At 41.0% G+C, this 25244-nt stretch overlaps 1 protein-coding gene across 1 annotated transcript in view; it reads right to left on the reverse strand.

The window, feature by feature from the left end:
• VEPH1 (ventricular zone expressed PH domain containing 1) overlaps positions 1 to 25244 on the reverse strand; it is a 196176-nt gene that overhangs the window by 51833 nt on the left and 119099 nt on the right. The window contains exons 9-10 of the mRNA XM_069083457.1: positions 7785 to 7924; positions 1354 to 1488 (exon numbers count right to left, since the gene is read on the reverse strand). Of these exons, the coding sequence (XP_068939558.1) occupies positions 1354 to 1488; positions 7785 to 7924 (275 nt within the window). The remainder of the gene's footprint in view (positions 1 to 1353; positions 1489 to 7784; positions 7925 to 25244) is intronic.

Genomic DNA, 25244 nt, shown 5'->3' on the forward strand with positions numbered 1-25244 from the left:
TATCAGGCTCACTCTGTCTTCCAGAGTCATCAAAGTCCAGCACCAGGACAAAAGTCAAGATGACTGGCGATAGTCTGGGGTGCAGCAAATGGCCTTGGTGCTCCACAGTGCCTGCTTCCACCGCCTTCATGTCCCATTGGAAGAAATTGTTCATATTCACCCATTCGGCATGCTTGGGGAAGAGAGCCCCCTAACTCACCAACAAGTTAACATTTATATAACTTTTACTATATGCCAGGTACTGGGTTAAGAGCTTTAAAATTATTGTCTTGTTTGATCCTCATAACAATGTTGGGAGGTAGGTGTTAATATTATTTCCATTTTACAGATGAAGAAACTGAGGAAGGCAGGTTAAGTAACTTGCCTAGGTACACATAGCTAGTAAGGGTATGAGAAAGGATTTGAACTCAGGTCTTTCTGACTCCAAGCACAGTGCTCAGTCCCCTGTACTACTTAGCTATGTAACCTTGGATAGGTCACTTACCTTCTATCTATCTTCTTTTCCTCATTTGGAAAATGGAAGGGTTGGACATGATGGACTTTGAGGTTCCTCCTAGCTCTAAACTGATCGTCCTCTTTTCCAAATCTGTTTAGTCTGCTATGCAAACACAAGCAAATAAATGTGGAGAATGATGATGAAAGGTGATGGAAACAGCCACAGCCAGGAATTTGGCCCCTACAATGACCGAGGGGATGACCAGAGTGGATGGGTCACAGAGTAGCTCCTCAGGGTAGGGAGAGGAAACCCGCCATCTGGTGGGTTCCTTTTTTAAATCTCATTCTTCGTTCTAAACAGGGGCTAAGCTCAAATTTCTATGGCACAAAAAAATGCAAATACTCTCATCATTCTGCTAATTTTGGCACCTTGGGAACAGTCTTGTTGTGCCTGCCCTGGTTGTAGGTCTGAATGGAAGACAACAAATGATGACACTATTAATCATCCAATCAGTCAATGTAGATTTATGAATTGCCTACTCTGTGTAGTGGTGCAGTGGATAGAGGGCCAGACCTGGAGTAAGGAAGACATCTCCCTGAGTTCAAATCCTGCCTCAATCCAATAGACACCTACTAGCAGTGTGAGCCTGGCCGAGTCACTTAGCCCTGTTTGCCTCAATTCCCTGGTCTGTCAAATGAGCTGGAGAAGGAAATGGCAAACCACTCCAGTATCTTGACCAAGAAAACCCCCAATGGAGTCATGAAGAGTTGGGCATGACTGAAAATGTCTGAACAACAAAAATGTGCTGGGTATTATGCTAGGTTCTGGAAATACAAAGAAAGGTAAAAGGCAGAAATAAAACCCATTGCAACAAAATATTTATGATTTAAAGTGTATTCTCTTGGGAAAATGCTTACCTTCTTATGGGGAAATGTAGATTGTATCATTGCAGTTTCAAAACTGTGAGTTCCTTTTATCTGTGTCTTTTCCCACAAGGATCTGAGAACTTGCACCGACAGGCTTTGTGTGGACAGTGGCTCCAGAAACGAGCCCTGGAGAGAAAATTAATGATAAAAAATGGAGCACATTTCACCAAGGTCCCATTAGTGTAAAAACCATCTCTGGACATGATAATAGTGACATTCAATTAGCTCTTGGACGTAGAGAGAGTTTGAGCTTAAACATAGTTTAAATGAAATAAAGACATCAATAGCAGAAGTCAAATATAGTCTATGTTTGGTATTTTTCTTTTCTCTTTTGGACTGAGAGAATAATAGCAAAACCATTTAAAAGGATTTTCAGTTTAATTAGGAGGAGTCCTAATAAATATCCCTGACCTTTCACTTTCCAAGAACATGTCTTGTTAAGAATTAGCATTATATGAAGAATATTTCTATTTACTTCATTGAAAACAAGGCGATTAAGACAGAAAATTAAGAGACACAGTGAAATAAGTATCAGCTAGTCTCAAGAAGAGTATAGCCATCACCTAAGTTGTCAGGTTAATAATGAACAGTTTAATATAATTAATCACACATGGAAATTGGGAGTGAAAAACAGCATGTCTTTGGATCATATACGTCCAAAAAGTAAGATCACAGAAGAGGAGCTACAAGGGACTTTATATGCCATATAGTCCAGTCACCTCATTTTACAGATGAGGAAACTGAGGCTAGAGAAGTTAAATGATGTGGGGTGGGCTTACTGGAATGGTCAAACAAAGCAGCTACGTGTCTCAGTACATAGAGTGCAAGACTTGGAATCTGGAAGATCTGAGTTCAAATCCAGGCTCAGACATATTCTAGCTGTGTGACCCTGGGCATGTCTCTTAACCTTGATTTGCCTCAGTTTCCTCAATTGCAAAATGGGGTATAATAGCAGTAACTATCTCACAAGGTTGTTGTGAGACTCAAATGAAATATTTGCAAAAAGTGTCTGATGCATAGTAGGTGCGGTATAAATGCTTCTACCCTTCTCCCCTTTTCTTCTCCGGACCACTCCCTACCCCACTTGTCCAAGATCACATACAAAGTCAGAGGCAGAGCTGGGATTTGAACCCACATCCTTTGACTCCAAACCCAGGACTTTTCCCCTGTGCTTTACTGGCACCTAGATGATAAATGGAACTGGGAACCTCAAATTAATGAGTGTATGGTGCAGTGGATAGAGTGCCAGGTCTGAAGACTCATCTTCCTGGGTTTAAATCCGGCCTCAGACACTTACTAGCTGTGTGACACTGGGTAAGTCACTGAATCCCTGTTGCCTCAATTTCCTCATCTGTAAAATGAGCTGGAGAAGGAAATGGCAAAGCACTTCAGTATCTTTCCCAAGGAAATGCCAAATAGAGTCACAAGAGTCAGGTATGACTAAACAATCAACAAGTAAATTGTTTGTATCGCTCATTTTGACATGTCATTCAACCAACAAATGTGCATTAAGTAAGGTGCTAGCTGTTGAAGGGGCTGAAAAAAATGAACAGAATCTGCCTTCAAGGTGCTTACCATCCAGTGTGGATCCTATTTCCTTCCCAGTCTCAAACTTTTACTTCAATACTCCAAATAACTCAGTGAATCAATGAGCTCCTTGGTGTTGATACACCCTTCAATGCCCACTTTGCCATTTCATATTATGCCAGCCCTGGTACCCAAAGGGACACAGACCCCTTCTAGGTTTCTTAATATTCTCCATGCAGATAAAGGCTTTCCATCAGTCACCTCTCATTCTTGTAATATGACTAGCCCAGATCCTTTGAGATCATTCTTTTTATTAAATGCTACAGATCACTTAGAGCTGCCAGGTGGTGTAATGGATAGAGTGCCAGGTCTAGAGTCAGAAAGACCTGAGTTCAAATGTGACCTCAGATACTTAGTAGCCATGTGACCCTAGGCAAGTTAATTTACTCTGCTTGCCTCAGTTTCCTCATCTCTAAAATGAGCTGGAGAAGGAAATGTCAAACCATTCCAGTATCTCTGTCAAGAAAATTCTAAATGGGGTCATGAAGAGTGGGACACAACTGAAAAAATAGAACAACAAAAATATATCGCTTAGCAAACCATGCCCTCAAACTACTCATGGATTGGTCTGCATTGCTCCTTAACTGGTTCTTGTCTATCCTGGCATCAGGATGCCCAGCTCCTCCTTCTCTCTTTAGCACAAATGCTGGGTCAGTTTGGCTCTCTGAGACTCCTTTCCTCAACTGGAAAATGAGGGGGTCTAATGGAGGATTTCCAATGTACTTCCCTAACATTTTGGGGGTTCTATGGATCTTGTCTTCCTAACAATATTATAAGCTTCCCAAGACCACGGGCATACTTGATACCTGAGGAAGTCAGGTAACACAATGATAGAGGACTGGACATAGAATCAGGAAAATGAGCTCAGATTCTACCTCAGACATTTGCTAGCTGTGGAACTGTGAGTGGCAACTCACTTAAACTCCCTCATGAGAAAATAACTTTTCTCCTCTGCAAAATGGGAGTAATAATAGTTACCTATCTCACAGGGTTGCTGAGGATCTATCAGATAATGGTTGCAAAGCACCTTGAAACTTTAAAATACTATACAAAGCTTGCTATTGGTGTTATTTATAAATATATACAAAAACCTACCCCCTCAAACACAGAGACAGGCATATCATTAGCAATAAAATGAATATTCGATTGATTGATAAATCAAATGACCTATCAACTTGTCACTTATAAAACTAATTTCACCAAATTTTAAAAATTTATTATAAGTGAAAAATCATTATGAATTAAAGCAAAGCATAATGAGTGAGTTAGTGTGCATATTCTATTACAGATTTTGTTTTGATGCATGAAATATAAGCATAAAATCACGTGAATGATGAGTGGGACATGACCTTGGAATTTGTTGCCTCAGTCATGTTTTTGACATCAGAAGCTAATAGATGGGGCAAATTTGCTTGGTGGTTGGTGGGTCACTCAGAACATTTATGTCTATAATACTGCAATATCTCTACTTTTTTTCTCTAGCATAAATCAATAACTTTTTTAGTTTATTTAATAAAAACTCAGTATTGATTTATTAGCACATCAGTGAAGACAGCAACATTCTCTTTTTGTGGTAGCAAATGGGAATGAGTCTCTATGATCCTTTGTCCCACTAAAGAGAAACTCAAGTCCAAAAAGTTTAGGAATCACGGATGGGGACAACCTTGAATTTTAAACTTGTGATGAAAAGAGGTATCAAATGCATGTTTTTAGGTGGCTAGGTGGCACAGTGAATAGAGCACCGGCCCTGGAGTCAGGAGGACCTGGGTTTGGATCCAGCCTCAGACACCTCAGACACAAAAACTAGTCAGGTGACCTTGGGCAAGTCACTTAACCCCAATTGCCCTCCAGAAAGCAAAAAAGAGTGTTGAAGTCAGGTTCATGTTTTTAGATTTCATCACCATTAGTGTTGTGAATTAGTATAGAAAATGTTAGTATTTGAAAAAGTTAAAAACTTTATATAAGTTTCAATTCAACAGGCAATCTTAAAGTACCAACTACAAGCAAAACAACACAAAGTGAAGAATTTGACTGGAATATAATGAACAATTTGTTGAGAGTCAAAGCCTAGATGGCATGCACATTTGAACAAACCAGTGGAATGGAGACAGAAGAAAAAAAAGTTTAGGCCAACCCTATGAGGTTATTAAAGACCCAGGAGTGAAAAATCAAAGCTCTGATTTTTATTTCCATAAAAAACAGAGCTCATTAGGAAGATAAGGAAGGACCAAAAGAGAGCAAAGAAGAATTTACAGTGGAATGAAAAGAATGGAAAAGTAGCTTCCATCATGGCTTTCTGTTATCTGGGCTCACAGTTTAAAACAAAACCATTGACTACATGAAGGAAACATTGCTGGGAAGAATCAAGATGGATTTTTCATGGTTAATTTTTAAACAATTGACAAATGAACAGAACAAAGAAGGGACAAAGAAAAATAAGCACTGATGGGCATTAAGTTAAAAAAGACACCCCAAGTAAAATAAAAGAAGAATCCGGAGTGTTATTGCAAGCAAGTGATGGAAATCAATGGTATCTTGTATTTTTCTTTGAAAAATTTTTGCAAACTTAACTTGAGAGACAGTGTAGTATAGAAGGGTGACCTGGGATTCAGAATGACCTGTATTCAAGTCCTGCCTGGGACATATACTAGCTGGGTGACCATGGATAAGTCACTTAACCATTCCTTCAATGCTCCCTAGGAACTTTCTAAAGCCAAGTTACAGAGGAGTGACAGATCTTTATCAGAGGATGGAATCATGACACTGGAAGTTTCCTTAATCATGAGTCCAGACCAAAGAATCTTTATCTATAACACTGACATGTGAGTTGTCCTTTTTTACGACATCACTCTATGTACTTGATTAAATGCTATATGAAAAAAATGTGGCACTAAGGCACCCCTGCATAGTCCCTTCTCTGTTATTACACTTCCACCTCAAAGCCATAATGCAGAAACTGGGAAAACCTTAGCGTTTGGACCCTTAGTTGAAAATTAATTTAGTATCTTATTTGGTCAAGATAGATATAATCTCAGTAGAAGCTAAGAAAATGCCTTATTTTATAATGGTATACAGCTTCTGGACTTGCTTTCTAGTTTTAATTTTGTTTTTCTCAAGGTTTTTTTTTTAATTCAAAGTCAGCGAATCATTCATTCACTCACTCATCCATCCATCCATCCATCCATCCATCCATCCATCCATCCATCCATCCATCCATCCATCTATCCATCCATTTGACAAATGGTTAATTCTCTAGTGAATTCAGATCATCATGTCTCTCCTTTGGCCACATTTTTCTTTGGGACATGATAGAGTCAATCAATGAATAAACACTTATTAAGCATTTGCTCTGTTCCAGACACTGTATTAGGTTCTGAGAAGACAAAGACAAATTCAAATACTCTGTGTTTGCAAGGCCCTTACAGAAAAGAATGAGCAGTTTTTCAATATTTTTAATTGCTGGGCTGATAATTTCTTTCATAAAATTTTGCCTTAGATATATCTGACTTGGTAAAATGTAGCATCCTTCTCTATCCATATTCATACATATATGCAAAATTAAAGAATATGGGGATACTAAAACTGATCTGAGAAAACTCAAAAGGAAGCGAAGTCATTTCTACATGAGGGAAGCATAGTCTCATGCTATTCTGTTGTTTGCCCCACTGCCCAGTTCACCCTGGTGGGCCAGGTGCAGGATGCCTATTGCCAGATGGAGGCTGACCCTGAGATCCCTACTTCCTCTGTAAAGATACCAGAGCTCCACTCTCCTCTAACCCTTGAACCAACTCCACTCTTATTGGGGTCCATCTTCCCTGTCATTGTTTCCCAAGGTCCTCTGGTCCTTGCTGGAGTCTCTGTCCAAGCTTGGTCTTTCTCTATGCCATGAATTGAACATAAAGCATGATTTCTCCTCTATGTGTTATCTCCCTTAATTATATAATGCAAGATCTGGAAAATCAAGTTCTGTCTTGATTTTCCATTTGCATTCCCAACATTTAGCATAGTGCACGGCACATAGCAAGTTATTAATAAGTATTTTTTGTTTTTTTCTTTTCTTTTTAATTTTTTAATAAGTATTTTTCTAGCCCATTCCATTCCAAATTATTTTCCCCTTCCCTCCTTTATTCTCTAATGCTAAACCAAAGAAATTAGTATTTAAAAGATCAGAGAAGACGAGAAGCCTTGGTGTGCTCGTTGGTAATTAACCAAGAGACTTTTTGTGTAGAAGAGGGTGCTCAATCTGGTGGAAAGCCCAGCTTTGGGGGATCATTTTAAAGAACATTTTGTTGAAACCAATGCCCATGTTTGTAAGGATATCTATGTATATATGCACATACATGTACATATACATTTGTATATGTGCACACTTCTATATGTACACAAGCATATACACATAAGGCACAGTGCTTTGTACATAGTAAGTGTTTAATAAATGCTTTTATATTCACTGATCCATCCATCCATTTATTCATTTGCACTAGTTAATGAACTTGTTAATTGATGTCTCCATATGAACATTAACCCATGACTTGTTGCAATAGCCCACATGTTGACAGGCTTTTAGGGTCACGGGATTATAGCTTCAGAGCTGGAAGCGACCTTAGAGGTCATCAGGTCCAATTCCTTCATTTTGTAGAAGAGGAAACTGAGGCCCAAAGTGGTTCGGTGACTTGTTCAGGGTTTTGTAGCTAATAAGTGTCTTGGGCAAAATTTGAACCCAAGCCTTCCTGACTAAGCCCAGCGCTCTATCCACCACACCCTCCAGCTGCCTCCTCTCAACCCCCCAAACAGCTACTCATTAAGGTGCTGCTATTCACGCGCATGCCACACACCTGCTGAAACAGAAACATGATATGAATCCACAGCTGAGGCTGGCGGCTGGTGAGGGTAAAGCTGGACTTACTGTATAGGCAGTAATGCCCCTTCAAGGTGCAGCTGAAGGACAGCTTTGCTACACAGCTTCCACCGGCATCTAGGAACAAATACACACAGAGTTAAGGAGGAACCGCTTCCTCTGGCATGCTTCATGGTCACCTCACGGGTGGCTTCAGCAAACGTGCAATCACAGCTTCACCTTGATGCTAAGTGAGGTGAATCATGGGACGGGTCACACGATCTTAAGGCTGGAGGCTGCCTCAGAGATCATGAGGGCCAAATGACCCCTTTTATGGATGAGGAAGCTAAGCCAGAAAGGTTCAGTGGCTTGACCAGGGTCGCCCAAGGAGTGACTGACTGAGCTCATTCAATCTCACGTGGTTTTAAGCAGAGCTGTTTTTAAAGAGACCAGTCTAAAGGAAAGGAGGAAAGAAAGAAAGGGGAGTAAAGAAAAGAAGAAAGGAAGGAAGAAAGGAGGGGAAAGGAAGGAAGAAAAATAAAAAGGAAAGAAGAAGGAAGGGAGGGAGGGAAGGAGGGAGAAAGGAAGAAAAATAAAAAAGAAAAAGGAAGAAAAAGAAAAAAGAAGGGAAAAGGAAGGAGAGAAGGAGGGGGAAAGGAAGAAAAATAAAAAGGAAAGGAGAAGGAAGGACAGAAGGAAGGGAGAAATGAAGGAAGAAAAATAAAAAAGAAAAAGGAAGGAAGAAAAAGAAAAAGAAGGGAAAAGGAAGGAAGGAAGAAAAAGAGGCCAGTTTACATTCTCTACTAGGTTTTGTAATTGACAGAAGGACAAGTATTCTTGCTGCCTTTTAGGAAAAACTTCCTAGCCATTATAATTGTCGATGCCACAAACATTTATTAAGTGCTACTTTGTATAAGGCACTGGGGACAATAATGAAGAGGGGCTGAACGTGCAGCTAACTCAGTAGTCAATCTACATGTTTATTAGCACCTATTATGTGCCAAGCACTTAGCTAGGTACTGGGCATAGATATAAAAATAAAAATGGAAGGCTTTGTCCTCAGGGAGCTTACGTTCTCTTGGGGTAGTGGATGATAACATATTTATACAGTGCATTACATTTGCGAAGGATGTCAGTTCCTCCTTTGGGCCAATTGCTAACTTGCATTTACATTTACACATTGGTTCTCCAGAGATTAGCTACTATGTAGTTTGGGTCAGCATTCCTAATATGACAGTTAACAAATTCCCACCAGTGTGTTTCCCAACAACAATCAGTCAAAACACATCATTAACTCTTAGCAAAGGCATTTACTCAGATGTCACAGTAAATACAGTAAGTGGACAATACTCCCCCCAATAACCTTGAGGAATGCTATCCCACTCATACATACAGGTTCCATAGGAAGAATGCACCTGAACTTGGAATACGATGGGAATGAGGAAGTTGATATGGCCATGGCAGCTCACTGCTCTCAGTACTAGGGAGCCTGGGAGTCCTCATCATGGCCATCATTGTTATTCCCAGTATCATCACAATTAGTATGTATATAGTGTTTACAATTTGCAAAGCACCTTCTTCGAAGGTTCTCCCAGTGTCCCCTGGGTGGCAGTGTCTCTGCTGGGTAGGGAACTTAGCACTGATGCCAGGGTCTGCCCTTCTCCACAGCCTCACTTAAATCCAACTCATGCACAAGTCATCAATCCTCTTCAAAAATGAAAGACAAACCCCCCATTCATTTATCTACTGATCTATCTATCTATCTATCTATCTATCTATCTATCTATCTATCTACTTTTTGGGGCGTTATAGATCTCTTTGGGGCTTTTCTGAGGTTTTCTTTCCCTGAAAGTAATGGAGCATTAATAGAAACACGGATTTATTTGGGTAACCTTTGTATGTACCTTGAAGTCAATGAACCCTCTCTGTCTTTCCAGTTTCCCCTTTTCCAGTGAACTATAGTCAGTATGCTTTGCTTAGAGAAAGACAGGAAAGTCAGTCTGAGTAAAATAAATGTAGCCAATGTTCATTTGAGAAGAATCTGGAGGAGAAAGAGAACCAGTATCTTCTCAATGAAGCCCTGAAGCTAGGACGCCAGGCTGGGAGTGATGGACATATGCCAACTTGTTCTTTCTTGTTAGAAACCAACAGTGTATACATCTGACCTTCGTCTATATATTCTTTCAACATCCTATATACTGATATAGTCAGTATATTGATTAATAAGGGAAGTCTTGCTTCTCTCTTTCTGTAACAAATATCATTCATAACCTCCATTCAATTCTGCAGAACTTCAGGGTAAAAATCAAACTATCTGTTACCACGGTGAAACATGAGGGCTAACTAACATGGCTGCTCTCAGTGCAGGATGATATTTTCCTCTTAGGCCTTTCTCCCTGTAGACCAAGGGCTTGGAAATGGGAATCTTTAGGAACAAGAAATACCCCCTGAGCACAGGTCATTCTTTATTCCAATGTCAGCATTGAGTCTTAAATGACTAAGAATTCTCATGTTTGCAAAGCCCTGTCATATGTAACAGTCTCTGAGTAATTTTCTTGGCTTTCGCTCACATTCTTAGATTGGGTCTCCAGAGGGTGGTTCCTTAGCTTGAGTTCTAGGGGTAACTCCCCATATAGTTCAGTGGTTTATTCCAGGGATGGGGAACCCACAGCCTTGAGGCCACATATGGCCCTCTAGGGCCTCGGGTGATGCCGTGTGACGGAATCCAAACTTCACAGAACAAATGGTTCCCCAGTCCTGATTTATTCTGTAGGGTTAGGGTTCCACTATAGCTGATAAGTCCCTACCTTTAGACTACTTTAGACTAACTCAAGAGAAATTATTAGCTCCAAGATGAGCACTTACTAAGATTTCATTACCTATAAAATATTCTCCTTTCCCCAACACGTGTACACACAGAAAACTGAGGCGCATTGTCCCACAAGTGCACAGCTTGTCCATGGGCAGCGCGGATACCAGCTTAGAGCACTGCAGCAATGAGGCATTACATGCAGGCGTCACATGTGGCCAGAGCAATGCACAACCCCAGGCATTGTGGGACTTAGCGAGATAGCTCCCCTGGGAAGCAGTAGCTTTGCTGGGCTGGTTCCTTAGCTCCTCTCCACAATTCAATTTCCAAATGCCAGGGCTAGTTCTCTTTGGAGTCCACAGCTGTCTATCTTCTCTGCTGTTGGGTTCCTAGTCCAGAAAGTCGCTTCTAGACACAAATGACGACCTTTCTTTATCCATGCTTATTTGTAGGGCATGTCTCTGCTTCCTCAATTGTGCCTCGATCTTTCATAACCAACGATTCATAGAACTAATAAATGAGATTTTTCCCTCTGGGCAAATTACTACTACAATACACCAAGACAGAGAAGAGAAAAATCCTTTTCTTTCCTTCCCTTCTGCTAGGGGTCTCACTCTACAATTGTTCCGAGTCTTGATGATCCCCCAACTCACCAACTAATTGGGTCCTATCTTGGAACTGACAAACACTCTCTAAGGCTCAGCTATTTAACACCTTGTAAAGGCATATTCAATGTTTACTTATCCAGTGTCAAAGTCTATGTGGAGCAGCTCACAGATAATGAAGAAATAACCTTTCTTCCACAGGGACAGAAACATATATATATATATATATATATATATATATATATATACACACATATGTATGTATGTATAGATACAGGCAAGATAAGTCAGTTATAGAGTAATTGATTGGGGTGTCATTTCCAGGAATGTTAGTATTGATTTGATTATTGCTTCCAGAGCCAGGACTGGAAAAGTACACCAGCATGGCATGGAGTGGAGGTGGCTGGGGATCTATAGGGCAGGGGTCTGTGCCAGATTAGGCATGGTGCAGGCTCACAGTCAGAAGCCAATGGAGCTGTTAGGAGAATTGACTGGTCAGAGGTTGAGTTTGGAGTGAAAGAACATTGGGTGTTGATGGCAAATAAATATGATTTCTAAATGACCAAATCTAATGACTTTTCCTCAGGTTTTATCATTCTTGAACTCTTTGAAGCATTTGACACTGTTAATTACCTTCTCCTAGATATTCTCTTCTCTCAGGGTTCTTATCAAGGTCAAGTTTCTTCTCTTGATTGATCTTCATAATACCATGACATTAACTCTCACTGTGTGCTCCCACCCTCCCACCCAGGACACGGTCTGTGCTCCCTTTTCTTCTTCTTTATTGTCATTCTTGATGATCTTATCAGTTCAAGATAAGGATTAAATCTAATTCTCTCAGGAAATAAGTTCATTCCTTTCCTCCTCTTACCTCTATAGCCTTCTCAGTTAATAGTCTTTCCTGAATGGCTGATAGTTTCCTCAGGGACACTTTGCTGATTAGCAGTTACTGTGCAAGATCCTTCTTACCCCTTAAATGTATAGTAATAGTATCTATAGTTTTTGGAAGAGTCCATCAAAGAGTTCGTGTTACACCCACCTTTCCTCATACACACATAACATTTTGCTTTAAAAAAGATTTGAGTTTTGTGCTGTGGCCTATTTTCAGGAATGCCTGACATTTGGACCAGTGGAGCTTGTGACTACTCGATCATTCACATAATTTTAGAACATGGAGATAGAATATGAAGCTTTTGTAAATACAAGGGGAGAAGCCAATAGGTTTGTACAGGAGTGCGAGGATTGGTCTCTTTTCTTCATCCACTAAAGTGTCACATGGAAGGGTTTTTGTTGTTCTTCATACCAGGGGGTGTGTAGTTGGGCACAATTAAGCCACAAAGGGAAGAACTAGACTTCTGAACCATGTTCAGAATTTCAGACGGATGATGGGGAAGTTGTGGAATGAGATGAAGGGTAATGTGGGGTCCAAGTTAACTGATATGCCTTCACAATGACCATCCCTGCCTGGAATGCACTCCTTCCTCAGCTTGGCTTCATGAAGTCTCAATCTAAGATACAGCTCAAGGGCCATCCTCTGCATGAAGCCTTTCTCACTTCCCTCCAATTGCTACTGCCTTCCATAACTACCCTGTATTTGTATTAATTCACCTTATAGTCATCTCTTTCTATTTATATATGCACACGTTTTCTCTCTTGTTAGAACACAAGCAAACTATGAATGGGTCATTCTTTCATTCTTTGCCTAACAAAGAGTCTGGTACACAGTAAGAACTTAATAAATGCTTGTTGATTGATATGTTACTACTTTTTGTGAGACACAAAAATTTTCTGTGACTTTTAAGTATGAAAATAGAGAATATTTCTTATTTTAAATGTCTACACAGCCAGAGAAGAAACCAAAAAAAATAATTTCATCTTTGGAAAAGGAACTAAATTTCACTTTTTTTTTTTGGAGGGAGAGGCAATTAGGAATACATGACTTGCCCAGGGTCACACAGCTACTAAGTGTCATGTGTCTAAGACTGGACTTGGCCTCAGATCCACCTGACTCCAGGGGTAGTGCTTTAGCCACTGAACAACCTAACTGCCTCTAAGTGTCATCTCAAACACATTCATCTTAAATCAATCCTGCTCAGAAATCTTCTGCCTGCCTAATAAACACTCTAACAAATCAAGTTGGTTAGCACGCCTGAGATTTCTCAACTGAATTAGAGCACCTACTTACGTGCACAAAAATACCATACACTAACATTTTCAGATACAAAAATAGGCACACGTTACACATAAAAACACCCATTATAGGGACAGAGGAAGAAATATTTCTAACATTAAATGTGTCAATAAAGAAAACAAAAAGATTACATCCAGTTAGCTTCAAGAGATAACAAAAAGCAAAAGAGGCAACAAGAGATGATGGACAAAATCATGAGACAGGGAATTCAGGAGCTTAGATTCCCAACCCACTTCTGCCCCTAACTAGTGCTGAGACTCAAGGCATGTCACTTAACTAATTTGGGGTCTTTCCCCCTGTAAAATGAGGTAGTTAGGACAAATTATCCCCAAGGTCTCATTAAAGTAAACAATTCTACCATCGGGTGACTCTCAGCATCCTGGAGTAGTGCGTGGAGCTGGCTGAGAAGACTTGGCTTTAAGTTCTGAGCGGCCGTACTGGCGGTGGTACCTCTCAGCACCTTTCTATGTCCCTAAATTGCAGAGTAGTTGTGGATCTGCTTTGGCAGAAGGACTTCCCTCACTGGGAGTTTATTGCAATAATATGATTACAGGTCTGGACCAAGAAATTAAAAGCCATAGTTTTCATTCACCATCTTGACACTTAGCTGAGTGAAAAGGTCTCAAATGCTTAAGCCAATATTCATTTTAATTCTCTTTGGTTGTCACTTAAAGAATAGAATTCAAAATGCAGATAAGGGATGGATAAATAACTGTGTCATTTAATTGGACAAATGGTTTAAATTAGATAAGAAAAAGGGAGAAAAAGTAATGCTAGACATTTGTTTGATGATGGCTTTTATTGATGAGGTAAAATCAAGCATGATTATAAATGTCAGACATAAATGGTATTCTCAAAAACTAGACAATGGGATTAGAACATTCACACTCTTCTGGGGTTTGGGGGGTGGAGAAGAAGAACAAGGAGAAATGGAAGATGATAGCTGTGTGATTCAATTCTGTGTGACCTGAAAGGATATTTTCATTGTAGACTCAACCATTCACATGATCCAAATCATACCTAAATCTTTGGCAAAGTCTAGGAAACAGAAAGAGTGATGCTGTTAGTCTGGATGAGGGGGAGCCTTCTTTTGGTCCCATACACTAAACAACTTCTAGACTGATGGTTGAAACAACCTTAGGTAAGCCTGCCTAAGAAACAAGGCAATTTCTTATTTAATTTAAATAGAACATGGGGACAGGAGAGCTGGCAGATGCGAGAATTAGGTTAATTATGGAAAATGGATCTGTCTCTTGTTAACTTCTAAATGAAATTAATAATTAGAAGACTAGACTTGTGATTTCATTGACATAGGGGACTCTAAGATGAGGAAACTCCCTCTGCCAGTGCAGGTAGGCTCCTTCTCTGCAATTCAGTCTTAGAGGGCTGCTTTAGAGAGCACTGGGAGGTTCAGTGACTCACCCAGAATCCCAGAGCCTGTATATATTTAAGAGGCAGGTCTTGAAACCTCATGACATTCTTGGATTAGAAATAGATCATAATTATGTATGTGAAAGCTAATCTATTCTGCCACTCCTGGTCACTGTGTCAGCTGGTTTTACTTAAATATTTTTCTTTTTTAAATGGGACAGTTTGTGGGGCAAGGGGAGAGGTTAAGGGAAGTAGCTGTGGGGTAAAAACAAAAGGAAGAATATGACTTTTAAAAAAATGAATGGGGGAAAGCACATAGTACTGCAGTGCATAGAGCACTGGCTCTGGAGTAGGAGGACTTGAGTTCAAATCCAGCCTCAGACACTTACTAGCTATGTGACCTGGGCAAGCCACTTAACCCCAATGGCCTTACCAAAAAAAAAAAAGAAAAAGAAAATAAATGAACGCTCTCTATGAAGATATTAGTTGTCTGCCAGCAATGTCAAATGTACATGAATGAATGAGACCCAGAGGGCAGCATGACATCATGGACAAAGGACCGGCCTTGGACTCAGAAAGTTCCACATCCAAGTCCTGCTACTGACATATAATAGCTGTGTGACCTTAGGCAAGGCATGTGACATCCCAGGACCTCATGCAACACTCTAAGCCTATATTAAAAATAATTTGCAGGTGAGATTTGGTAGAGGGAGTTCACTGTATGGATAAAATCACAAATCTTGGTACAGTTAGGTGGTAGTGAGTGGAAAGAACAGTGGACTTGGAGTCAGGAGGACCTGAGTTCAAATCCTGCCCCATATGGGACTGTAATGGGAATGCAAATTTGGAATATCTTCCCTGCCCCTAGGCTAAAGTGCACCTGAAGCCTGGGGAGGGAGGCTTGTTTTTCAGTGGATACTTTTTGATTGGCCAGTGAGTCAATAAGGTTGTTACATTCTCTGAGCCAGGAGAAGGCTATATAAGCCCTGATGTGTAGCTTTGTTTTGGGACTCACTTTGAGAAGTGTTCTGTGATTTGATCTGAATTCTGGGAAGCCGTTGTTGAGAGTCCCCTGGCTTTGAAAAACCCAGATGTGGAAACCCAGATGTTGACTGGGTATGGATGTAATGGTTGGACAGTTTGGAAAGCTGTCTACTTGATCTGTTAATGTCTTGATAATTCTGTCTGTATATTTTGAAGTTTGGGGTGCTGACCTTTTTCCCTTGAACAAGGTAAACGATATATGTCTGACTGATTAAAGTAAGCTTGTTAACCCATTTTGAGTTGCTTTCCTTTAACAAAGCAGATCCAAGAACCTGTATGGGCAGCAAACCCTGAGGACGCGCTTGGGGTGCTTGCTGCTACAGGGACCCTGAGTGATCCCCTATGTGACCCTGAGCAACTCACTCAGTGTCAGATTCTTCATCTGTAAAATGGACTTAATAATAGCACCTACTTCCCAAGGCTGTTGTGAAAAGTCTCATGACCTATTGCACATTAAATGATTTATAAACCTTAAAGTGCTATAGAAGTATTAGCTGTTATATATGTATACATACTGCACATATATACTATATTAGCTATTATACATACACAAATATATGTACATATATAGAAGCTAATACTTCTATAGCACTTTATAGGAAGCTTTATATGTGTGTGCATACACACAGAGTAAATGCTTAATAAATGTTTTTCATTCATTCATTCATTCATTCATTCATTCATTCGTTCATATGTACATGATCTTCACCAAATGGAAAACAACTCAATTGCTTCTTTTTCACAGGAGAATTTCCAGACAGTTACAAACCAGAATAGAAAGTAGGTGGGCTTTGTTTTGAATCAACACGGAAAATGAGGCAGTGGTAATGAAGTCATTATGGAGCAGCAAGGCTTCACCAAAATCTGATACTTAGTGGATTCACTTCTATTTCTTAAACAGCAAAAGCAACAACCCCCCCCCCCCACAATGCTGGGCAATAAAACTGTGGGCCACCTTCCCCCAAAGGTCCTTTCAGCTCACAATTGTCTGATTCTAGAATACCTGAAAAATCTGAATGTCTCAAAAAAACCCAACCCAACCCCGAGTAAAGCAAATGAGGGCATCCTGGTCATTAAACAGTCACTAAACAGCCAAATGGAAGATTGTGTGACAAAAAGAACTGATGTATATGGAACCACATCTCTATGTAGACATAGATATTTATCGATCAATCTCTGTCTTCTACAGTCTATTTGTCAATCTACAGATAGATGTCTATATCTACATAACTAATGCATGTATCTATCTATCTATCTATCTATCTATCTATCTATCTATCTATCTATCTATATCTGTATCTATCTATGGCTATAATTGTATCCCAATCTATACCTCTACCTTATTTGAGCCTCCTAGGAACCCTTATGAGGTGGGGGCTATAGATATTATCATCCCCATTTATAGTGACTCAGTCAATAAACATTTATGAAGTGTTTTCAGATCCTGTAATAATATAATCTTGAGTACTTAAAGGTTTGTAAAGCACTTTACAAATATCTCATTTTGTCCAACAATCCTGTAGAATAGGCGCTATTATTATCCCCATTTTACAAATGAAGAAATTGAGGCAGACATTAAGTTATTTGCCCAAGGTCACACAGCTACTAAGTATCTGACGCCAGATTTGATCTCAGGTCTTCCTGATGCCGAGTCTAGTGCTCAATCTACTGTTCCATCCAGTTGCTTCTAAGGACAGGGAACACAAAGGAAGGTATAATCATGGTACATTTCCTCATGGAACTCATATGCTAATGAAGAAGAAAGCATGAAAGAAATTGTACATAGAATATATATTATAGAAGATATTTTACATAAAGATATTTACAGGAAACTGAGGTTTAGAGAGAGCAAGTGATTTTCCCTGGCTCCACAACTCTTTGAACCCAGATCTCCAATTCTCACCCCAATCTCCAATTCTCACACTTAATGCACTCTGAGCTACCTCATAATGACCCTTTGTTAAAATATTTCGGTGAGGCTACTGTTTTTGTCTTGTTTTATATCTAGAACAAAAAGAATGTGCAATCATCTTAACAAATTAATTGAAAAACTTCTGGAAGCCTGCTAAAGTATTTTCAACAGAACCTCTGATTTTATTGATATAGGGACCTGTCACTGAGGAAGCTCCCCTGCCAATGCAGATTGTTACTTTCTATTTTATAGAGATTTGCTTGGGGCACTGAGAGTCGATGTGACTTGTCTATGGTTTCAGTCACTATGGGTCAGAAAAAAAAGACTTGAACTCAGGTCTTCTGTATTCTTTGACCAGCTCTCTTATTACTCTAAAATTTTGTCTCCAGGTCATTAATAGATAAGTTTTAGTATTTGATGCCAATTGACTTTTACAGCAACCCAGTCTTGAAGAGTTTGAGAAAAGTCAGGCTAAGAAAGAAATATTCTTCTCATTCCAGAGAGAAGTCATTCCATCTTCATTGGTGGTGTCCCAGAATCTCTTATTAGTTTATGGATTATCCAGTCAAACCATGTGACAGCAAGGTGTAGTTGTCTATAAACTAGACTGGGAGACTGTGTGGTCCTGAGAACATCACTTAAGTGCTCACAGAATTAGTCTCTTCATCTATAAAATGGGTACAATAATAGTACCTCTCTCACAGAGCTGTGGGAATCAAATGAGATCATGTGTGTAAGCACTTTGAAAATGTTAACGCCCAATAGAAGTGTTAGTGGGGAGCTGGTAAAGACATCTCTTGTGGCCAATCTCAACATTAGAGCATCATGGTCCAGGAACTTGGAGGTCTTCCACCTGCTTCTTGAGGAAAGCCATGGATGGGACAGGTTGATAGCATCTCTTGCTGGTTCAGAATTCCGGTGATCACAGGGTTCTTTCCAAGTAGTCATGACTGTCTCTAACACATATCCATTGACTTTGCGTCTTGTGTCTATCTTTTCAGCATTGGGCAAGTCTGAAGGGATTCACCTGAGGGATGTAGTATTTTTTTACTAATTTAGAGATTTCAAGTGACTCAAAGCCTTAAGATACACACTAATTCAGTGGGGCCAAAAGGGACTCAGAGAGAGTTTTCAGAAACCAACCGCATTTCTACCATGTAAAATAAATAAATAAATATGCATTTGATTCTGAATTCCTAAGGAATTCCCAAACTACTTTCCCATCTCCAGGCTATGCCAGCACCTGTAATAAGAAAACTCACAACTGCAGTTTCTTTGCCCTTGTTTCATCATCCACCATCTGTAGAATTCAAATTAGTCTACTTCCCATCATTCCTCTCTTCTCTATTCATGAATAGGAAATCTGCTTTGAGGAACACAATTTCCAAAATATTGGGGTGTCTCCTTACATGGTTCTGTGATCATAACTGACACACTCAGGCTCCACCCACAGAGCCGGGAGGATACCTCAGGAAGTAAAGGTGAGAAGACAAGAGCATGGAGCTCAACGGGAAGTGTAGAAAGACTTGGGAGGATCTGGTTACTGAACTGGTTTTAGAAGTTTCAGGATATGAGTGGAACCTTTGGGTCATCAATCATCATGCCCTTTCCAGAAGCAGTATTGACTTGGTGACTGTTCCCAGACAGATAGAAATCTGGGGATGGGGAAGAAAGATAAGTGAGACTATCTATTAAGGCAGCAGAAAATCAAAGTCATTTATCATCTATAAAACAAGAGTTTGGGGACAGAATTATTTCCATGGGAGTCCTCCTCTGATGTCTCATCATGACCTGAAGGTGACCTTGGCTTCTCAAATCTGTGCCCCCAGATAGCAAGCTCAGTCGGGTTCTACTGAGGCAGAGTGGCTTCAATTATAGGCCCAGTGGTACATAACGTCTGTCATCTAAGAACCAGCTTTGCCACTAGGTTGGCCGCAGGTTGACAGTGTTTTGAGGGGTTGAGATCTGTGCAAGTGGAAAGACCTTTCCTTGAAGAAATAGTGAAGGCAGATCTTTATTATTTTTTCTAACAGCTTAAAGCACCCTATAAATGTTGTTTTTGTTTGGTTGTTTCAGTTGTGTTTGACACTTCGTGACCCCATTTGGGGTTTTCTTGGCAGAGATACTGAAGTGGTTTGCCATTTTCTTCTCCAGTTCATTTTACAGATTAATAGACTGAGGCAAACAGGGGTAAGTGACTTGCCCAGGGTCACACAGTAATCAGTGTTTGAGACCAGATTTGACCTCAGGTCTTCCTGACTCCAGACCAGCCACTCTATCCACTGTGCCACCTAGCTGTCCCAATTATTTGAGCTATTAGTAATTCAAATGTGCATAGTACTTTATAATTTGCAAAGCAATTCAATGGAAAGAAAGTGGGTTTGGTTTCATGCATGCAGAGGTTGAGGCAGTGGCAGGGCATGCAGGGGCACATGCCTACCAGGAAGCTCGGTTTGTGGGGCTGATGCCCAGGATGACAGGAAGGCAGTGATGGAGTCTGGGGCTCATCTGCAGATAGTCAGTCGCCAGCCCAGGGCATGAGCAAGCATAAGCTTTCTTAGGGAGAGTGGTCTCGAGTAAACAGCCAAGGGCTGAGGACTGAACCTTGTGGTCCCCAACAGAGGGAGTTGGGTAAAAAGGAACAGAGAACTAGGGGAATGACCAGGATGGTATCACTTGATTGAAACCACGAGAGCAGAGTTCCAAGGAGGAAGAGCTGGCCAACCAGGCCAAATTCTGCAAGGGGTGATCATGGGCCAGACATGAAAACTCTCAACCTCAGCCCGTCATCTGCAAAATGAGGGAAGGCTGTGGGGCTGGGTGATTAGGATGTCCCTGAAGCCTAGATTCAGTCTGGTGGTGGCACTGGCAGTCAGCTTGTAAAGGACTGATTAAATTGGTGCTAAGGATACAGAAATCAGAACTTGTGAAGATTCAAGTAGAGGAAAGAAAGAACCAGGATAATGATGTACATTCCCATCTCTAGTACAGAGTCTGAAGCTGCCACTAAGCTCTGTTACAAAGGCAAACAGACAAAATTCCTTTCCATTGACCAGTATGTCCTGAAAAAGTCTGAAAGACTGAAAAGCCAGGTGATGGGACCACTTTGGCCTCAAATTTCAGATCTAACTGGAGCACTAAAGAAAAAATAAGGCCTTATTAAGCACCTACTATGTGCCACGCCCCTCCTAATAGCAAGAATGTCTTCCCTCCCTGGCATAGGGTTATAATACCTGGATTGCTGGGGTTAGTTGAGTGAAGAATTCAGCAGACACCTGTGGAGGACCTTCTAGGGGCTCTGGGCTGGGTGCTAGGGAAGCAAGTGCATAGTAAAAATGAGGGCACCCCTGAATCTCAAGGATCTTACATTCTAAAGACAGAACCCAACATGGATGAGAGCAAGTAAATAGAAAACATTTGCAAAAGAATAAGAAATAATTTTAGGAGGGAAAGAGGGGGGCATTAATTCATGGGGGCAAAAAGATGTTATATAAGAAGGCCACCTCAGCTGTTCTTGTGAGGAAGTTGGGGGTTCTGTGACCCCAAGGTGAAGACATGGGGAATTCTGGACATGAGACTGGACGCTCTTAATGGGGAACAGCTTGTGGGCCAGTTTGAGACAGAGAGTAGGAGAAAAGGGCTTAGATGAAGTGAGTCTAGAGGGGTAGATGGGGGCCATGTTGTGGAAGGCTTTACATGCCAGTTGGATGCTAGGAGAGCAGGGCAGCCAGTGAGGATTTTTCATTGCAGCAGTGACATGGGCACATCGGTGATGTAGCGGTCTACACATGGCAGCTGTCTGGAGGATGGGTCAGAAGGGAGAGCCTGGAAGGGCAGAGCTTTAGGATGCTATCCCTAAAGTCTTCTCATGCCTTCCTTCAGCTGGATCTGCATTTCATGGTACTAGAAGATACCAAACAAGATTCTGGAATGGAGCCAATCTCTCAGCAACGCCTGCTGTAACTAACAGAAATACACTGGCTGGGACATCTGTGAAAAATGGTTGACAAGACTCTGCCCCAACAGCTGCTGCCTGGGGGGGACTGACCCAGGGTCATTGGATGTGGGTGGGCCGAGTCCATTCTTTAAAGACACAATGAAGGACAATTTCAAAAGAAGTGACATTGCTGAATTCATTCTGTAGGGAAATCACAGCTGCAAGCGGCCTCAACCAGTGTGATAATCAGATAACGATTCTCACTGCAAAGTCATCAGGAAGAGGCCCAGAACTGCCAGATCCCACATACAGGGGCTGTATTCACAGAGCTGAGGACACACTGATGGCTGCGAGTCAACCTTTTCAGTCCCACACAAAGAAAGCTGGCAGTCCCCATCAACGGATCATCTCTGGATATAGATCAGTATGCAAATAATGACCATCTGTGATTTTGTCTGGGCAGGCAACTCCCAGTGTGGGAAGTCTCTTCACTCAGGTAGATCGCAACCCACAAACTAATAGAAACTTTAGGAAATTGCTTGAGGTACATAGAGGGCAAGGATCTTGCTGAATGTAATAGTTACTAATTGCGAGAGGTAGATTTGAACACAAATCTTTCCTGACACCAAGCCTAGTACCATAGCTGCTACATAATGCTGGCTCCACACTCAACACACACACACACACAGACACACACACGCACACACACAGACACAGACACACACACACAGACACACACACAGACACACACACACACACACACACACACACACACACACACACACACACACACACAGACACACACACACACACACACACACACACACACACACACACACACACACACACACACACACACACACACACACACACCCTACCAGGTAGTCAGAGTTCAGTCATCCTCACTGAGCTCTGACCACCCCGAAGACATGTGGACTTTTCCTTGCAATAGGTAAACAGTGATCAAAAGGGGTTAGGCCCATAGTCCTGGCACTCACCAAGGAGGTTTTGATCAGTGGGAATTGTCCATCTTACTTTCTGCTGTCCTTCTCGTGTATTGTGACCTGCACTAGCACTGACTTCAGGGAAAGGACTTGAAATCCAAGAATAGAATCAGCTATGTAGCTATAATGCAGGGCTTGGAGGCAGAAAAACCCAACTTCAAACTTTGCCTCTGACATTTGCTGGCTGTGTGACCCTGGGCAAGTCACTTAACTCATCTCATTCTCAATGTGCTCATTTGTAAAATAAGGGAATTGCATTTGATGGCCTAGAAGGTCTCTCTCACCTCTAAATCTATGATTATATAACTGTTACAGACCCTTTCAATTCTATAGAGCTCTGTCTGCATCAGTGAAACTTGTGAAGCGATCTCTAATTTAAGGGGGCTTTGCCCAGATCACTATAAAAATGATTTACAAATGACATGTACCTTTAAGAGGGCTAGACTCCCAAAAAGGAAACTGAAATCATAGCCATGAATTCACAGGAAATTTATAATGATCTAATAGTGTCAAATGGTGATCAAATTGACTAAAAGAAACAGGGACAATTTCATTTGTTTAAGTTCCTTAGCAATAACTTGTTCATTTGAGTCACTTTCAGGAATTTCTGTGATGCATCGCCCCTCACTCCAATTGTTTTAGTCTCAGGTGAAACATTCTGACTTGCAGCCCTTGAGAAAGTTTCCTGACACTATAGTGTCAGGAGTCTTCACTCCTTGACCTCCTTCTAATCCCACAGAATGAGCATTTCTGTAAACAGCACAATTCCATAAATACAGTAGCATAGAGGAAGTGACTGGGAATTGTCTGCAGGTGGCCCTCTAGACTGATCCAGGAGGTTTCGATATCTACATTACCAAAAATTCACTGGGTCAGAAAACCAGATGTCAACAAAAGCAAGCCCCCTTTTCAGCTGAATTCCAGCAGTAGTAATTCCTTATGGTCAGGGTAGAGTTGATCTAGGCCTGGGGGGAGGGGTAGTTCCTGAAATTTCACTCCTTTCCTAATTCAGTGCATTGTGGGGTTACAATACTTAAGCTGAATTTAATTTAATTTTAATTTTAATCTTTCCCACAAGACTGAAAATCAGTAACTCCCTCACCGCCTTTACAGATTTAGAGCTGGGTGAAGGTTCATAATAACTGAGCACATAACTCCATGTGCTGGTTTTTAAAACATGGGTCCAAGGGAAAAGACAAAACCAAAGGACAGGGAGAGTTTGAGTGATTAACAAAAATGGGGGCACCATGAAGTAAGAGAGCAAACTCTCAGGAGACTAGGAGAGCAGGAAGGTGTCCTTCGAGGCTCAGCACAAAGCATCACTAGCAATTGCTACGAATTCGATTTGTATGAACACAGACACAGATCATATGTATCTATACATACATACATACATGCATGTACACACACACCCCATGGTGGCCATGTTACACATCCTTCCACATGGCATTTCCTCCCAAAGTGAACGTCAGGTCCTCGAGGGCAGGGGGCGTTTACTTTTTGGTTTTGGATTTCTAGCACCTTGGACACTCTCTGGCACATAAAAGTTGATGGGGAGATGATGCTTAGATTACATTTATCAAGTGTTTACTTTGTGCCAGGCACTGTATTTATAAAGGCAAAGCAGATAGTCTCCATGTCCCCAATCTATCGGGAGAAGATAATACATAAACAGGGTTTACGAAGGCAAAGGAGTTGCAGGATAAAGATTACCTGCACTGGGGTGGGGGATGATAAACTTATACCTCTGAAGGAATGAATGAGCAATGAAGATAAATCAGGAAAATACAGATTAATAATGATCAGAACAGGAACTTTAAGAACCCATGGAGCCCTATTCTCCTCCGAATGAAAGCAAGTGGGTCTTTACATTGCTACCCTACATAAATTCAGGTCTCCTTTATATATCTTCTTTTTCTCATTAGTCCTACAAATACAGCACAGGGGAAAGACAGAGACCAGTATCATTGGCTCAGAGTCTGTGAAGCTCATTATATGCAACTTATATGACCCCTGAGGTTCATGTCTGTCGCAGATGATCACGCTCCATGAAGCCTGCCCATTCTAACATGCCGCCTACTCTGCTCCAAGGAGGATTGCAGAACGGCAGGGCATCAGCCTGGGCTATCCCAGTAGTGGCCAACTCAAATGCAAACGGCTCCTTTAGGGCTGCACATCACAAATCAACATCATCTCTGTTGTATTGTATTTTCCTTATTTTGTTAAAATTTCCCCATTACATTTTATCCTGGTACTGAGGCACTCGGGAGTTTTGCAAGCAGAGAGTCTGATGCCTCTGGTCTATGAGACGTAAGCAGTCTTTCAGGATGTGATGTTTTGTCCTGTGGACAGACAGAAATGCAAAATGCATATTCCAGAAATGTGGCTCTGTCTTCCATTTTCTATTGTCTGTAACCTTACCATACCATTGCCCCTTTCCCTCTCCTACAGCTCCAGTGATGTCCTCATCAAGATTACTTTTGAATGTGTCTTATATGTACTTATATGCACATTCTATCAATCAACTGATCAATCATCAAATATTTAATAAGCACCTACTATGTGCCAGGCACTGCGGTAAGTGC

This window comes from Petaurus breviceps, unplaced genomic scaffold, assembly GCF_028583685.1.
Source record: "Petaurus breviceps papuanus isolate PSGF00001 unplaced genomic scaffold, PetGlider_PUasm1.0 173, whole genome shotgun sequence".
Classification (NCBI taxonomy): Eukaryota; Metazoa; Chordata; class Mammalia; order Diprotodontia; family Petauridae; genus Petaurus; species Petaurus breviceps.